This window comes from Camelus ferus, chromosome 19, assembly GCF_009834535.1.
Source record: "Camelus ferus isolate YT-003-E chromosome 19, BCGSAC_Cfer_1.0, whole genome shotgun sequence".
NCBI classification, from domain to species: Eukaryota; Metazoa; Chordata; class Mammalia; order Artiodactyla; family Camelidae; genus Camelus; species Camelus ferus.
In genome coordinates, this window is record NC_045714.1 from 39,180,892 (window position 1) to 39,198,647 (window position 17,756).

The 17,756-nt window shown below is 49.1% G+C and overlaps 1 protein-coding gene across 2 annotated transcripts in view; it reads right to left on the bottom strand.

Moving 5' to 3' along the window:
- Positions 1-17,756, bottom strand: part of SOGA1 (suppressor of glucose, autophagy associated 1) — a 63,204-nt gene that overhangs the window by 7,140 nt on the left and 38,308 nt on the right. For both annotated transcript variants that reach the window (XR_001366541.2, XM_014562506.2), the window contains exons 7-14: positions 15,330-15,455; positions 14,126-14,356; positions 9,155-9,259; positions 8,014-8,181; positions 6,220-6,471; positions 5,092-5,163; positions 4,109-4,179; positions 1,485-2,835 (exon numbers count right to left, since the gene is read on the bottom strand). Coding sequence is in view for 1 of the 2 variants with exons in the window: in XM_014562506.2 (XP_014417992.2) it covers positions 1,485-2,835; positions 4,109-4,179; positions 5,092-5,163; positions 6,220-6,471; positions 8,014-8,181; positions 9,155-9,259; positions 14,126-14,356; positions 15,330-15,455 (2,376 nt within the window). In the remaining variant the exon portion in view is untranslated. The remainder of the gene's footprint in view (positions 1-1,484; positions 2,836-4,108; positions 4,180-5,091; positions 5,164-6,219; positions 6,472-8,013; positions 8,182-9,154; positions 9,260-14,125; positions 14,357-15,329; positions 15,456-17,756) is intronic.

The following is a 17,756-nucleotide window of genomic DNA, read 5'->3' on the forward strand; positions in this document are numbered from 1 at the left end:
CATACTATTCCACTGAGTGAAAATAGCTTAATTTATTTATCCAATTCACTTTTATGTGCATTTGAGGTATTTTCTAATTTTTTAATGTTACCAACACACAGGGATAATGGCTAAGGCTGCTGTACAAGGTGGAGGAGGGAAAAATTAGGAGTTTGGGATTAACACGTACACACTACTATATATACAATAGATAAACAAGGACCTACTGTAAAGCACAGGAAACTATATTCAATACTTTATAATAACCTATAATGGAAAATAATTTAAGAAAAAAATATATATATACCCAAATATGACTAAATCACTTTGCTGTACGCCTGAAACTAACACATTGTAAATCAATTATACTTGAATCAAAAACAGTGCAGCTGTACATTATTTACAGTTGCCAAGATATGGAAACCTAAGTGTGTATCAACAGATGAATGGATAAAGAAAAAGTGGTATATACACATGGTGGAATACTACTCAGCTATAAAAAAAGAATAAAATTTTGCCATTTGCAGCAACATGGATGGACTTGGAGGACATTATGCTAAGTGAAATAAGTCAGACAGAGAAAGACAAATACTGTATGATATCACTTATATGTGAACTCTAAAAAATACAACAAACCAGGGAATATAACAAAAAAAGAAGCAGACCCACACATACAGAGAACAAACTAGTGGTCACCAGTGGGGAGAGAGAAGGGGGAAGGGGCAATATAAGGGTAGGGGGTTTACAGGTATAAAATAAGCTACAAGGATATATTGTGCAACACAGGGAACACATTCAATATTTTATAATAATTAAAAGTGGAATATAACCTTGGGTTCCATGAGATACTCTGTCATTTCCTTTTCTGCAAAGCTAACTTATATGCATTCTTTTACTAACACGCACATAATCCCTACCTAAATCTGAACTTGATATCAGGAGTGGAGTGAGCAGCCAAGGAGTCTCAGAGAATATGGAAGCACTTAGGCCTGGAGTCTTGGTGGGCGGGGGGCAGTGGTGTACTGGTAAATATTTAATAACTAGTTTTCCAGGATTGAGAGGAGAAGCCCTGATTTGTAGCATTTCCAATTTTCATGGTGTCAGAAAAAGCCTCCCACAGTGGCTGAGCTCAAGGTACTAAGGTGAAGTAAGTCACTGAACACAGATGGACACGATCAGCTCTCCCAAACTAAACAAGCTGGCTCCAGCATCTGCTGGGTGGTGGGAGAGCGGATAGCAAGCCTCTCCCCTGGAGGGGATGCTGGCAGTCTCTGGTGTGTGGTGGCACAAGCAGCTACGAAAGTCATGCTCACTAGTTTGCTGTATTCAGACCGAGTGTCCATTAGGTCTGTTGTTCCAGGTCTGGGGCCTTCCAATCCCCATCCCAGTTCAGCACAAGGACTTTTTGAAACACACAACCACATTTCTCAGTCTGAAAACCAAGAGTTTGAACCTCATAAGCCAACCTCACCTCCCAAGAAAAAGGGCAGACCCCACCCACCTACCTCATTGGGAAGGACCGTGGCTCCATCTCCATCCCGGGGGACACCATCCTTCCCCACTTGGGGGAGCACGGAGAGCCTGGCCTCCTCGCTGCTGCCTGACTTGGCCGCCTTCTTGTTCAGGATCCTGGCCATGCCCTCCGGCTGATGGTAGCTGGCCGGGGAGAGGGGCTCCAGTTTCTTGGTGCCCTCCTCCCCCGCCGCGGAGGTGGGGCTTGGCGCCCGGCCACACACATTGCGGAAGAACTCCTGCACGATGCCGTACTTGGGGGGCTCTGGCTTGGCCCGGGCCTCAGACATGCCCAGCTTCCAGACGGACTCAGTGCTCCCCGAGTGCTCCACCACACTGAAGAGGCTGGACAGCCCGTCGTTGATGTTCCTCAGCACGGGGCTGTCCCGCGTGGTGGTGGAGCGTGCCCAGGCTGAGCCGTTCTGCTTGCCCTGATGCAGGTTCCACAGGCTGCGGTCCTTGGCCCCGTCCAGCTTGGACACGGACCGCCGCTGGAGCTTGGGCGAGCCGTACTTGGGCGAGCAGCATGGCCGCTCGATGCGCGAGTGCACCTTGTCCAGGGAGGATGAGATCTGCTTGCTGCGCACGGACACGAGCGAGGAACTGCGGGGTGACCAGCTCTTGCCGTGGAGGCTGCTGCGGGGCGGGTCGGTCTGCAGGCCCACGCTGACCGTGCGGATGGTCTGCGTGCCCACGCTGGCCAGGCCCACCGTCTGGCTGGACGTGCTCTTCACCTTCCTCTCCAGTGAGCCCGAGCGCATGGCCTGGCGCACGCAGTTGGTGATCTCTTTCATGTCGTCGCTCATGTTGCCGGACATCTCGAAGTCATGCAGAGCCGCTGGGAAGCCAGGCCCGGCCGGCGAGGGGCCGCCCCCCGAGCCTCCGTCCAGGCGCTGCCGGGAGAAGTTGCAGAGCCAGCGGCTGTAAGAGCTCTCGGCCAGTCGGTCTGCCTCGGCCGACTCTTTGGGCTTGGCCGTGGTGAAGAGGAAGCCAGGCTCGATGATGATCTTCCCCTCCCTGTCATGGACCACAGGGACGCCCAGGCGCCGGGCCACCGGGGGGCTGTAGTAGACGCGGATACCTGTCTTGTCTGGAGCCGTGTAGCTGCGCTGCATCTGCCTCCCTGCCGGCTCCTGGCAGCCCAGGGTACCCAGACGGTTGCAGTCCCGGGGCGACAGCCCTGGCTGTTCCGGGGCAGCCTTCTCCGGGTCCACTGGCTGAGCGCCCACAAAGGCAAAGGCAGGATTGTTGGGCAGCTTCTTGCCCCGGGCGGCTTCACTGGTGAGGTAGGGGGAACAGTCCAGCAAACTTTCAAACTCCGACATGGAGGAGACAGATTTGGTCCTGGGAAAAGTGAGGAGGAAGAGCAGCGTTAGTGGAAGGTGCCTTACACGGGTCAGGCACTCTGGTCTTCCTCCCTGGTCCCAGCGCTTCACCAGGGCTGGGACCACAAAGGTTCTGCTCACCTCTCCTGGAAGACGCTGTCAGTGCCCTGCCCCTCATCACACCTACACACCCAACAAAGCACACTGAGCACCTGCCATTTTCCATCTGAGGGCTTTTTTCTATCTGCAGGAGCACACTTGGCCTCCAGCCAGAGGAAGCTAGAAATATCACAGTTTGTGGCCCTACACACAACCCTCAAAAAACAATGGGTGAAACTTGGTGGCTTGTCCCCGGGTAGGAGAACTCACATTCTGCTCTGGCTCCCAGAGATCCTCAGCGAAATTGGAAACTAAGCTCCAATCACCCACATATAACCTGCTTGATGGCACCCCCTTTATGATGCCTTCCCTTCCCTGTCTCACTTCCAGGCTTTTCCTGGAATCCCCTCTTGAATAAACTATTTGTACTCAAATCCTTGTCTCAGGCTTTGCTTTTGGGGGAACCCAAACTAGGACACCATTTAATCTCCGGCACAGATCTGGCACGTGTGCTGCCTGATGACTGAAAGTGCCAGGCATACATGACAGCATCGCCCATGTCAGACCATTCAGTCCTCCGACAACTCTATGGGGCAGTTCCTATTATCCCACTAGGCAGAGATGGGAAGTATAGCCCAAAGGCAGAGCCAGAAATGGCAGAGGTGGAATTCAAACCCCACACTATGACTCTGGAGCTCCCTTCTACCCTGGGGCCTGCCTGGCTTCGTTTGGGCTGCTTGCATGGCCCCTGTGGGATTCTGTTGCCCTCACTCTTTTCATGGGTGTCCTAATGGTGGAGAGATGGTCCTGATAGTTCTGGAAGTCTCCCTGGCTAAACCCAGAGGATGCTGTTCACTAATCCAGGAACAGATGTCCGGCTGGACTCTCCCAACTTCAGATAGAGGAAGAAAGACCGCTAAGAGGAGCTGAACAGTTTCTTTCCCTGCTGGGATATGCTGGGGTCCCGGTTTTCCACGCCCTGAATCAAACCAAAAAAATCATAGGCTAGAATTGCCATCATCCCATCTCCTAGTTCCTAAGTGGCTTGGGTTCTATAGAAACCATATCCCAGTGTTCTCTCAGCTCAGCTGCGGTACAGTCATGGGCACATAGGGGAGGCAAAGTGGCAGAGCAGGGGGCAGAGCAGGGAGGCGCTGCAGAGTGGAGCATGGGGTGGGGGTGGCTGCCTGCACCTCTTTAGGCTGGTTCCCCCAACCTCAGCTTCAGAAACAGCTTCCTTGTCGTGGATCTTCTCACTGCGTGTCTGTCAAGGAAGAAAGGCAGGAAAGGGTCAGTTCTGGCCACTAGCACACGAAGGGAAGGTAACAGGAGGTGAGTGTGGGAGCTGAGCCCCAACACCACGTGCCTGAGTCTCCTCTTGGAGAGCAGGAGTGATGTCAGCACCAATTTAGAATGTCTGTTGGTCAGTTCCTGGCTATACTGCATCTGACCCCTCTCCACAGGTATGTGATTGAGGCTGGGCCAATCAGAACCCAAGGAAAACCCAAGGAGAGAGAGTCCATTTAGAACTTACTCTGAATGTAGTGGCAGCAACAAAGCACCCAGTGGCCTCTGTTCAGCTGGAGGTGAAAACAGTGACCTGAGGTTCTGCTCGGGGCTTGTCCCACCCTGGTTCCAGAGCAGGTCCCCTGAGACAGTTTCCCAGAACTGGTTTTCGTTGCTTGCAACCAAATCTCCTAACACAGCACTTCCTCAAGCTGTCATGAGCAAGGGCCCATATGTTCACTGTTTGGTTATTCAGTGTGTTGCTAAATGGACAGCGCACCTGGTGCTTAGAAGCAAACTTCACCAATTGATCTCCACAACCAGGGCTGAGTGTGATTCTCATTTTACCAATGAAGCAACTGGGGCCCAGAGAGGGAGAGTGACTTGCCCAAGACCACACAGCTATTTAGAGGCCCTGCATTAGAGAAAGGCACAGCTGAAACACAGTGAGACATTCAGCCTTTCTCCTGGCACATAACAGTGGAGCTGGCAGGGGCCCTTTAAGGTCCCAAAGCACAGCCTGGACCATGAAGTAAGAGACCCCAGGATTGAGGAGCCTAAGGGGCGAGGGTGTGACCTGTGGGACAGCATTAGTATCCTCCTTGTCACATTCCCAACAAATGAGGAATTCCCAGTGTAGCCAGGTGACACAGTCTATCACCCCACTCACCTCTTTCCAGCTGTTGTCTTGCTTCTCCAGGTCCGAGTGCTTCAGGACCCAGGGGTCAGCAGCCTTCTGCAGCTGGGCAAGGGTAAAGAGGGCAGTCAGGGGCAGGCAAAGCTGGTGAGCAGGGTCCCGATCTGTGCAGGGCCACTCCCCAGGCTGCACTCTTCAGCTCAGATGACCCAGATCATGGACTAGGAGCCACCTTCCCAGTGGGTAGCAGCTCTGAGCCACCAACAAAGTGGGTTTGGAAAATGATCATGAAACCAACCACTTACAGGCATCCTGACAAGTGTCATGATATCAAATATAGTCATAGTTATTATTATGTTAATTCATGCTACAATTCCTGGAACAGCTATATCAGCTAAGTGGCAGCTGAATGACATCAAAGTGGTGTTCCCACACTAGGTACGTTAAACTGCAATTAAACTGAATGAGACTGGCCTCTACACGCTGTCCTGAACAGCTCTCTATGAAAGAGGCAAAGTATAAACAATACGTATATTATGATTCAATTAATGATAAAAAAAACTCTGTGAATATAAATTTAAATAGCAAGAAAGGGAGAGAATGGGTTGGAGTATGCTTTTGCAATATTTGAGTCCTATGTAAAGATAAAGTCCTGACTTATACAATTAAAATTAAAAGGTGAAACAAAGGAAAAAGTCACAGTGGAGCAAAGCAGTCTGGTAAGCTGGGTGCGTGCTGACTGAAGTTGTGGTGTTAATGGTCAGTGATTGTTTTCCTTATCTCCCTCCTTTTGGTCAGAGGATTCCAATTTTCCGTGGGGAACCAGCCTTGGTTCTTCCTTCTTGGTTCTGGGGTTTTGGCAGGCTCTAGTTTTGGGCACATGACTCCCACCTGGTTGATCGAGCCTTGTGAAAAGGAAAACCTTCTTTCCACTGTAACTGCTAAACTGACAGAGGCCCTATTTAAGGACAGCTGGCTTCAGAATAAAACACAGAGGAAAGCAAGCCTTTCTGCGAGACTGACGGAGAAAAAGACCTCATCCCTAGGGCAGTCTCTGAGCACACGGATCCAGCTTTACCTGAAGGAGTCCTCCCTCTGGCCTTTTGCCTACAGTGACTCCCCCTAGTGGTTCAAGCCAGCTCAGGCTGGGGCAGGCCTTACCTGGCTCAGGCGGTTCTGCAGCTCCTTTACCTGCTGCTCCACCTGCTGCTTCTCACCCTGAAGCCGCTCCACCAGCTGCAGCTTCTCCTGGCCCCAGTTGTGCTCACTGATCTGCAGCTGCCGCGTCAGCTCCATGACTGCGCTGTAGGACTCGGCCAGGAGGTGCTGCTGCTCCTCCCGCTCCCTCTGCAGGGCTGCCTTCCAGTCGGGCCCTGCCCGCTCCCCAACCCCCTTCCCAGCCTTCAGCTCCATCTGCAGAAGGAAGAGCAAACCGGACAGCTGGCACCAGGAGGCTCCTCCCCTCTGCCCTCCCCACTCCTTCCCTCCCAGGCACCCGCAGGGGGCAGGGGGAGGGAGTGCTCCTCAGAGGACCCCTCACCCAGGAACCTTCCCTGATCTCTTCAGTTAGAACTAAACTTTCCTAACAATCAAGGCTTGTGTGGAGCAGTTTCTACCACTAAGCTCCACGCTAAGGGCTTTTCAGGCATTATCTCAGTGTCCTCAAGAAACTCAGCAAGATAACTGCCATTTTCGATATTTTACAGAGAAGACAGAAGTTCGAAGAGGTTATTTGGCCCAGGTCACATAGCTACAAAATGGCAGCGGTTCCTAGTTATTGCTTCTCACAGATTTCAACAGCTCTTACCAGTGTTTACCAGGGCTTACAGTTAGTGGGGGGCATGCACAGTCACATAAAGACTGCACAGGAATCATCCCAGCTTGATGGCTTTCTTGGCCCCAAACCTTGAGGGGCAGAGGGTAAACGTGCAATCTCAAGAATAAGTGCACCCCACACCCTCAGGCTGCGGTCAGGTTGGCGGGGAGGGGCGCCTGCAATGGCAGGGGTTGGGGGGCAGCAGGAGCAGTGGACACTGTGGATGTGCAGATGCGGCAGGAGCTATGAGATCTGCAGGGAGCATTGGGAGGAAAGAATGGTGACCCCAGGAAGCCAGAAGTCTGAACATGGGAGAAGATGGGATCATGGTCATAGGGAGCCAGGAGGGCAGAGGTTGGGGGAGTCAGGGTCAGGTCTGCCCCTTACTAGCTGGGTGACCTTGAGGAAGAAACATAACTCCTCTGTGCCTGTTTTGCCACTTGTCCAATAGAGATAATCAGTGTACCCACCTCCAAGGGGCCCGTGATCCCCAGGAAGGCAGCCTGCAGCGGGGGCAGGATGGAGGCAGCTGGGCCCTGCAGAGTTGTGGCGTGGGGTCGGGGCAGTGGTGGTGAGAGCATTCTCTCTAAGTGGGAGGAGGCCCACCCTCTCACTTCTCAGACGCGAGTGGGAGGTAGCAACTTGCCTCCAGGCACACAGCAGAGACCTGGGGCTCCTGGTTAAGGCTCCTTTGATAATCTGGGTTGTAGGGAGGGAGTCCCCCAGTTTGGGTGGAGGGAGCAAAACAGAGCCAGGTAGCAGGGCGTTAAGGGGATCCTTATGAGGACAGCAAGCATCAGAAATCTGGGCTTGAGCAAGAAGGATGTCACCCTGTGCAGATAGGCAGTTAAGTGTTCTGGCCTCGCCTGTGAGCCCATGGTGCAGCAGAGCGGCCTGTGATGCAATCCGTGTTCCTCTGTCAATCCCTCACCTGCCTTCCCTGGACCAGGGACCCCCGAGTCCCCACTGTTTCTGGTCCCTTGACTCTAGGCAAGTCTCTCACCGTCTCTGGGCCACAAGGTAAGTGAAGGGATTCCTATGCTTCTAAGAGCATAGCTTGGGCATCCTGCTCCCAGATCTGAGGCCCTGGCTGAGAGGGAAACAAGCAGGGGGGTGTCTCTGACACATGGGAGACTCACCGGGGCAGTATGGCTCTTGAGCTCTGCCCGCTCTGTCTCCCAGGTGGCCTTGGCCTTGGCAAACTGTTGCTGAAGCTCAGTCAGACCACGGCGCTCATCCCGGAGCAGCCAGCATAGCTCCTTCAGCGTCACCTTCATGTCGGCCAGGGTCTTGATGTACTCATTGGGCTGCAGACGGGGACAAGGCCTGGGTCAGGAGCTTTTGGACTGGCGAGGAGGGGAGGCTGGGCTGGGCACACTCATCCAGAGTCCAGCCTGGGACTCTACCAGGCCTCAGGCAAGTCCCACGACCTTGCTGGGTCATCTCCCCATAAAACAGGCATGACAAGCCCAGCCCTGGCCCCTTCCTGGGCTGACATGTGCCCCAGCCTCACATAAACACAAAATCCTGCTGTTACAACAATTATTCAGCCTAAGTCTGAGCTGAGCTCTAGCTTCTCTGAGGCTCTGCAGCGTCTAAGCCGGGTCCTTCTTGCCTGGGATCTGTCTTCTCTGATCCACCATAGGCCAGGGAGTCTGAAACAGGGAGCCTCCCTGACTGCCTGACTTGGTCCCAATCTTCTCTCCTGGGCCCATGACCCATTTCCCACCTGTAACCCAGCTTACTGTGGGTGACCCTGGGAGCTTGACCCCACTGCTCTCACTACCCCAAGGTTTGATTTAAGGGTTCCTGATCCTAGGCCAAAAGCCCTTCCTCCTTCCATCCTTCACTCCAGCCTAATGTCCTTACCCCCACTGTATACATCCCAAGCTGCAGCCAGTCTCGGAATACCTTGCCACACCTCTGCACATACAGTTCTCTTGGTCCAGAATGGCCTTTTCGCTATTCTCTATTAGGCAAGCTCCTATTCATCCTTCAAACCCTACCACCTATGACCCTCTTCTTTGTAATACCATCCCCTCTACGTTCCAAACGGAATTAACTGCTCCCTCACCTGTGACCCCACACTTCATCATTTGACCCTCAACCACTGCCCTGGGGTGACTTACTGGGCATCTGGGGCCAGTGACCAGGCAGTAATTTACTGCAGCTCCCGTGCCCGGCGTAGGACTGGGGTCAGGGAAAGCAGCAAGATGTGATCACTAGACAGACAAAGGAACAGATGGACAGGACAGAACTGGAAATAGGCAGAGAACGCACGGTGTTTTGGGTCCAGCTGTCCCCCGCACAGGTCTTGTTATCAGAATGCTGGGCGTTTAATTCCTCTTCCTCCATTAGCAGGTACAGCTCCTTCATGCTATTTACCTATTTAAAAAAAAAAAAAAACACACTCAACAGAGGGTAGGAGGGCATCATGCCTGGGGTCTGACCCTCAGGCGGAGGGGATACAGGCCAGTGGCCTAGATAGAAAGGGGGATGCAAAGCCAGGCAGAAAGAAAGAATGGAGGTTTATGGACCAAAGGCACCCCAGCTAGGCACCAACCGCCCAAATTTTTACTCTGATCCCTGGGCACCATCTGGGTGGAGGAGCACAGCTGCCGAGTCAGGCCCTGCTGGCCCCCCACACCATCTCTTCTGCCCCCAGGACCATAAGACATCCCTGAGAGCTACTTATAAACAGCTGCGTTGTCAAGGTAGGCTCTATGGTTGGAATAAAAGGGCCACAGACATCCTCACAATTATAGATAAAGGCAACCAGAGGTTTGGGTGAAAAGAAGGGACTTCCTGGGAGGAGGGGTTTGTTGATGATGGATTCTGGGCAGGAGCCAGCCCAGGGGACCAGGGTCTAGTTCAGGATGAGAATGAAGCAGAAGAAGCCACCTTCTGACTGGAGCACTCATTCATTATTCATTCATTCATTCATTTGATATTTATTGAACACCTACCATGCGCCAAGCCCTGTGTTTAGAGCTGGAGACACATCAGTGAGCAAGACAGACAAAAACCTTGGTCCCCCTGAGCTTCCATGCCAGTAGTAAGAAAACAAACAAATATGTGAAATACATGAAATGTCACTAAAGATGGCATGTCCCACAATAGTAGGTGCTATGGAGAAAGAGAGCCGGGAAGGGGCTTAAGATGTGCTGCACTGTGTGGCCAAGGAAGGCCTTACAGAGAAGGTGATACCTGGGCAAAGTCCTAAAGGAGGTAAAATAATAAGGCATGGGAATATCTGCAGGTCATGAATTCCAGGGAAACGGCATAGCAAATGCAAAGGTCCTGAGGTGGGAACATGTCTGTTTGAGGAAGAGCAAGAAAGTCAAGGAGGAAGTGAGGGATACAAGGACCAAGACTGGTTGACCAGGGACCTTGGCTTCTACTCTGGGTGAAATGGGAACCAGAGGAGGATGGTGCCAAGGAGAGACACTGGCTTGACTTCCGGTTTCATGAGATCACTCTAGCTGCTGTGTTAAGATATTTTACGGGATAGCAACAGAGCTCCAAATGGTACAACACCAGGTGGCACCATCCACATGGAGTACTTGCTGCCTGGCTTCCCGGTACCCTTGTTAACACAAGATGCTTGGTGGAAGGATGGGGTGCTAGGGCAGAAGCAGGAAGACCAGTTAGGAGGCTACGGTGATAATCCAGGCAGGAAGTGATGATGGCTCAGTTGGGGGCAGTGGAGGGGTGGGCAGTGCATCTGGGTCAGATTCTGTAGATTCTGGATTTGCAATGTGCAAGAAAGGCCATTTAAGCCAAGTGCCTGGACAGGTGCCCTGAGGCAGTAAGTGCAGGTAAAGGAGAGATGCGATCTGAGGGCTGAGCCCTGGGGACTCTGATGTTAAGAGGTCAGTTCAGGGAGAAAATGAAGATCCAGCCAAGGAGACTGAGGAGAAACCAGTGAGGTGGAAGGAAAACCAAGAGAGTGTGGTGTCCTAGAAACCAAATGAAGAAGGATTTCTGGGATCAGTGCAGACTCTGAGGCTGGGAAGCATGTTGAGGGAGCAGGGCGTACATGAACAGACACCTAGTTCTGCCCCTGGTCACGAAGATCTAAACATACAGACTTTTGATTATCTATATACACAGGTGCACAATTCTTTCTCTGAAATTCTTTGGGGCCAGGTGTGCTTCAAATTCAGAATCAATCGGGATTTAGAAAGATAATCTGGCACCTACACAGTATACTGTACAACAGCCCAGACTGGTGTTAACAACTGTGCTCATGGGCACCGACAATGCCCCTTCAAACATGTGACTATTAACGTGACATGGGATAAATAAAGGTTCTGCTGCTGAACGAATGTCAGGTCAATTTTTTCCAACTGAGTTAGACACAACAAAACAGTTCTCAAAGCTTCTGGATTTCAGAATTGAGGGTGAGGAATCAAAGATCTTTAACTGTAGTAGAATGGGGATAAGTGTTTCCACATCCCAGGGCATGTATAAAAGGGAAATGCAATTGTCCACTCAGAGCATTTAACACAATGCCCAGAGCACTAAAAATACTCAATATGTGAGAGTTATCATTCACGTGTGTAGTTTTAATTCTGCATGTGTGGATACATACATTTTTTAAAAGTATGCATACAGATCAGGTTTATTACTTATATAGTTATACATATTTTATTGTGTATCTGTTTATATGTATTTTTATACATGTGCTTTATATCATATTACATACATATATGTACATATATATTTTACATGTGTGGTTATTTTTATATCTTATTATGCCTACTTCAGGAAATATGTATATTTCTATTTATTACTGGCACAGATATTATTTAATTTTCTATGCTTATACTTTTTTTTTTCAAGTAAGTTTCTGTTTCTGTTACTCCAGTTCATTGAAACGGCTAGAAAGATTTTCACCAAATATGGAGTTTGCCTGAGACAAACTGATTTAAAATATAAGCTATGTGGCCTGCAGGCAATTCATTTTGGGGGGTGTGGGGAAGAATCTTCCCTAGCAGCCAAAACTAGGCTTCAGCTATGGAAAACAGTACAGTGGTTTCTCCCCAAAATTAAAACTAGAACTACCATTTGTGGGTATACCACTTGTGGGGTACACATCCAGCGGAAATGAAACCTGGATCTCTCTGTGGCATTATCCACAGTAGCCAAGACATTGAAAGAACCTAAGTCTCTATCTATGAATGAATGGATAAAGAAAATGTGATCTACACATACAAACATTATTCAGTCTTAAAAAAGAAGGAAATCCTACCATTTGCGACACCATAGATGAACCTGGAGGACATTATGCTGAGTGAAATAAGCCAGACACAGAAAGACAAATACTACAATATCTCACTTATATGTGGAATCTAAAAAAGTCAAACTCATACAAGCAGAGAGTAGAACAGTGGTTGCCAGGGGCAGGCGGGGTGGGGGGGGATAAATAAGGATTTAATGGGTAAGAGTTTCAGTTCTACAAGACAAAGAGTTCTGGAGATGGATGGTGGTGATGGTTGCAAGACAAGGTGAATGTACTTAATGCCACTGAACTGTACACTTAAAAACGGTTAACAAGGTAAATTTTATGTTATGTATATTTTAGTATAATTTTAAAGTAAAATTTTAAAAATTTATTAAAAAAAAAAAAACTGGGCTTCATCCAGAGGCTTGTGTGGGATTTCCAAACAGGAGGGGTGGTCCTAAAGCAGAGAGTGGCTTCAAACATGAGGCCCCAGGTGTCATAAAGAGTGATGCTCAAGGGGCAGGCATGCTAGGTTTTCGAACTGCTTCTCATAGGGGCACCTCTGTGTCCGACATTCCAGGGAAAAAGCAGGAGGGAATATGTCCATCAAATGACGGTCAGCGACTCTCTCTAGAGGCCCTTGGGGAGGAGGCAGGTGGCCTGTGAGAAGAACCATGAGCCCCACTGGGGCTGGGGGAGGAAACTCTTGCTAGAGATTCAGGTCTAACCAACATCCTCCACTCCTGGGACATTCAGGCTACTCTGGGGGGCCTTACATAGGGGAACACTGGGACTGCCACTGGTCCCCACTGGCTTTGGCAAAGAGTAGCCTGAACCAGCGAAGGGCCAAGCCTGGGCTAGACCAGAGGTACCTGTACCCAAAAAGCCAAAGCCAAGGTGAGAATGCCAACTCAGGTGGATGTGACTGAGGTATGACGTCCTTGCACGCCCCCCTTCTCCTAGCAATGTTAGCATGCTGCTGCTGATGGGAGGCAGGGGCTTTGAGGACAACGGGTCCTGCACAGGCTGAGGGACAAATGGGCCATGTGAGTCCTTCCCAAACTCCACACATTCCCAGAGCTCCACTCCTCGTGTTTCCTGCCACACCCAAATACTACCTGTACTATCAGTAATGCCTTTAAGTCAACCTACTCTTTGTACTTAAACAAGTATACCTAAAAAAGGAAGTTTGTATTATTACTGAAAATGGAAAGCCAGTGCTCATTGTCATAAATCAAAGGTAACATTAAATATAAAATAAGTATATGCATAAGTGAAAAATAAATAGCAGTAAAAAACAATAAACTATTTTCACACGCTAAACATGGATGAATCTCAATGAATTATATTAAGCTAATGCCAGAAACAAAAGACAACATGGATTTATATGAAGTTCTAGAATAGGCAAAATTAACGCCGGTGTAAATGGTTTGAGAAGTCAGAATAGAGCTGGCTGCGGGGGTGGGCATGTTGCCTGGGGCACGTGGGAGCCTCCTGGGGCACTGCAAATGTGCTCATCGTGATCTGGGTCGGGCTATACTGTGTATCTGGGGGGTGTACACTTACGATGTGTGCACTTTACTATATGTAAGTTATACCTTAAAAGAGTAAAAAACATTAATATATACCATGTTTGCATCTAATGCAAAAACAACAAAACTAGATTATTAATTCACCTAGATACTGTTGCCTGCTGAAGACTCTGAGGTTTGTTAAAAAAGGAAACCAACAAGTAGAGACCTAAAGAGGTGTTGAAGACCTATTGGCCCCCCAAAAGCCTTCCTCTTGGCGAGGCTGGGACCAAGTCTGTCGTCCTCATCATGGTATCCCCAGCACCTGCCACAGTCCCCAGTAAAGAGCTGGTTCTCAATAAACAGATGCTGAATGAGTGATGGAAAGCAGGGATGGAAGCTGCAAGCTGATGGCTACTGTCTGAGCCCCAGGGCTATGTCTATCCAGCTGGGTATCGTTCCCGTCCTATCTCCCCCACCCCGGCCCCAGCCTGAACCCCAGAGGAACTGTACCTCAAGGAAGTCATCCCCCTCGCTGGGCAAAACCTTGCCCTGCCGCCAGCGCTTGAGGAACCACCTGAGCTTCATGAAGAGCAGGAGGAAGTTGTGCTTGAACTGCTGGGACTCCTGCACCAACATATTCTTCTCCTGGCTCCAGAATTTCTGCTCCAGCCTCCGCTGGAGGCTCAGGCTCTGCAGCTCAAACTCACGCCTCAGGAGCGCCCTCTGCTGGTCCTCCTTCAGCTGTGAGGGGGATAGTAGCGTGAGCCACCCCAGCTGTCTCCAGGCCACAAACCCACCCCATTCCAGGCCTCAGACAAGGGCAGAGAGGAAAATTCGGGAGAGGCCTGTTGGTGATCCCTGCCAGGGATTCCACCGCTAGCAGCTCATTCTGTTGGAAATAAACACTTCCCTCTGCTACTCCAGGGATGGGAAACTCATAAAAACAGCAGCAATCAGTTAGAAATCAGTGAAAGAGCTGGGATTTGAACCTGGCTCTGTCTGATTATAAAAACCATAACATCAGCTAATAAGCACACACCAGGTGTGCTCTCACATTTAATGAGGAACCTGGGAGGGTAAGCAATGATGGTGACCCACATGCAGAGCAAAGGCATGCTCGCAATGAGGAAGGCTGAGAATGTCAATACCAAGGAAACAACGCGGTGTCGCGGCTCAGAGGGAGCCCATTATCTGAATTCGAATCCCAGCCCCACCTTGCCCTGTAACTACAACTCTAGGCAAAGCACTTCAGCCCTCTGGGCGTCAGTTTCCCCATCTGCAAAATGAGGACACCTCACAGGGGGAAACATGAGGCTGAAAGGATACGATGTGTGGAAAGTGCATTGCAAAACTGGCATACAGTAAGGGCTTAGTAAACGCCGTCTACAAGCAAGACTACCATCTTGATAATCAGCCAGGCCTGTGGCCTTTCTAATACAGGTTTTCAGCTCTGATGGGGACAATATTTCATAGGTGGGAAACTGAGGCTCAGAGAGGAGACAGGATGGGCCTGAGGTCACACAGTCAATGACAAGCCTAGGATTCCAGCCCAGCACAGCTAATGCATAATCACCAAAGGAGCATGGGGCTGGAAGACACGGGTCTCCCCTGACATTCTTGCCTTCTGAAGACCCGTGGACCTCTAAGGTTTTTGCCTTCGGTTCAGGGAAGAGAGGTTGGAGTAGGTGCAGTGAGGGCACTGGGCACCACCCACCTGGACCATTTTCTGGTTGAAGTTGTCGGCCTCCTCCTTCCGTAGCTGCCGCTCCTGGGAGAGCTGCTCTTGCAGGCCCCGGAGGCTGTCGTGGGCCTCGGCCAGCACCAGCTGCAGCTCCTTGATCTGGGGTTGAGATGAGAGACACACATAATGAGGAGGGAGAGAGCAGGAGGAGGACAGAAGCTGTGGTCAAAGAATGAGAGTGGTAGGGGAGCAACAGCAGTAAGTCAGCCTCAAGCTGTCCTTCCAGTGCCAAACAGGCACAACGGCTGTCCCTACCTCGGTGCGTTGTCACGGTGATTAAAAGAAACAGTGCACATCAAATCTAGCTATTATTATCATTTTAACTTGATAATTTCTTCCTGAAATTTGAGGAAAATACACTGTGAAAATTAAGTTTAATTCATAAAGATGTTCATCTCATTGTTTATAATTGTAGTAATTTACAAACAACTTAGATAATCAACGATGGGGGTCAAACATGTGTTTAATGGGTCTACACTTATAAAAATCCATTCAACTGTACACTGGAGGATAGTGTCCTCTATTATATGTATATTATACTGTTATACTTCAATAAAAAGTTAAAAGTATATATATATATATATATATATATATATATATATATATATATATATATATATATATACCTCAATAGAAAAACATGAAGGACATGGACACACACAAACTAAAAGTTAACAGTGGTGAACTATGTGATAATCTTGTGATCTTGACTTTCTTCTTTATATCCTTATGCAATGCTGCTTAGGGATTTTGTTGTAGTTATTTGTTGTTTATGATGACTACGTAATGACATTTTACAAAAAAGACAATAAAACTATACATTTTCAGAGGAAATTGTGTTCATAAGGATATGTAGCTAAACAGGCAGCACAAATCTATTTTGTTAGAAGTCAGGATGGTGACTGGAAGGGAGGCCTCCAGGGACAGGTCATGCTTTGTTTATTGATCTGCTTGCTGATTACACAGAAGTGTTCAGTTTGGGAAAATTATTAGAGCTGTCACTTACAATATGGGCACTTTACTGCCTAAATATTATACTTCAATTAAGGCTGCTAAAAGTATTTTTAATGAAAAAAGGAAATTTTAATGCTGTCATGTTAAGCAGGAAAACAAAAAGGAGAAATGTCAGCTCCAACTCCTACATAATAGATTTCCAGGCATGGCAAGATGTCCCGCTGTGAAAAAAACCAAACATTTATTATCTGGCCAATAACGTGAAGTTTGGCAATAGATGGCACTCTGGCTTGAGGTATATATTTTCACCTGTTTTGTATTAAAAATCCTTAAAGGACTAAATATTATCTGCTATCTCTGGTATTCTCCTTAAACTCAGTGCTCAACATGGTGCCTGGCAAACTGTAACTTCTCAATAAAGAGTGGTTTAATGAGACAATAACTGACTGCATGTAGCAAATTACTTTCTCTGCAGGTGAGCTGGCCTATCTCTTTTTCTGAAAAAATAAGAACTGAATACCTCATGATTCCCCCCCTCACCACACACACACATACACACTCCTTGCCGTGGCTGCTAGGAAACTCAGACCACTTAGAGAATTTGATCCATCAGCTTCAAGGGAGCTTCCCCCTGCACAGGTGCAGACTGGCCTTCCTGGGACCACAAAGTTGCCTTCCCAGTGATGCTCAGTAGAAAAGTGTGCCCAGGTTGGGGCACACACAGGGCTCTCCACGGTTCAGGAATCTCAGGGAGGCCCCATCCAGTCCATAGGAGCCTTTTCCTGCTTCAGCTTCATTATGAAGTGCTGGGGAGAGGTTCAGAAAGCTTGGGAGGAGCTCAGAACCACCCAGAATTCCTCAAGGACCAGGAAATCCAGAAATTTGACAGCCACCATCCACTCTAACCCTCCCATATTACAGATGGGGAAGCTGCAGCCAGAAAGTGGGAACATGCCCGAGGCCACACAGCCATGCAGGCAGGTCCCTCGAGGCCCAGTGATGGGTCATCCTCCTCCTCCGTCTCCTCACCCCACAGGGACCAGGCCTTAAGCTAAGGCTTTTTATGTATTTAATCCTTTCAACAACCCTGTGAGACATCACCTTTATTTTAAAGGCAAGAAAACTAAAGATCAGAGAAGTAAAGTGACATCTACAATTTCACAGCCAATATATATACAGATTCACAGTTTGAACCCAGTCAGCCTGACTGGAGAGACTGTGGCCTTCTTGCTAAAGACATGACTGGTTCCATTAAATGACATAAATTATTAAGTTCCCTGTGGAATTCAGTATAGGAAAACAAGAGTAGTTTCTTCAGATGAGTCTATAAGCTTCCTTTCCTCAGGCCCTGAGAATGGCCCAGACTTCCTTGTTTCCCTTTTAGCCCTTGCTGCCAGGAAGCTTGGAACCAAATGGAATACTCAAACCCCCTATCATGTCCAGCTA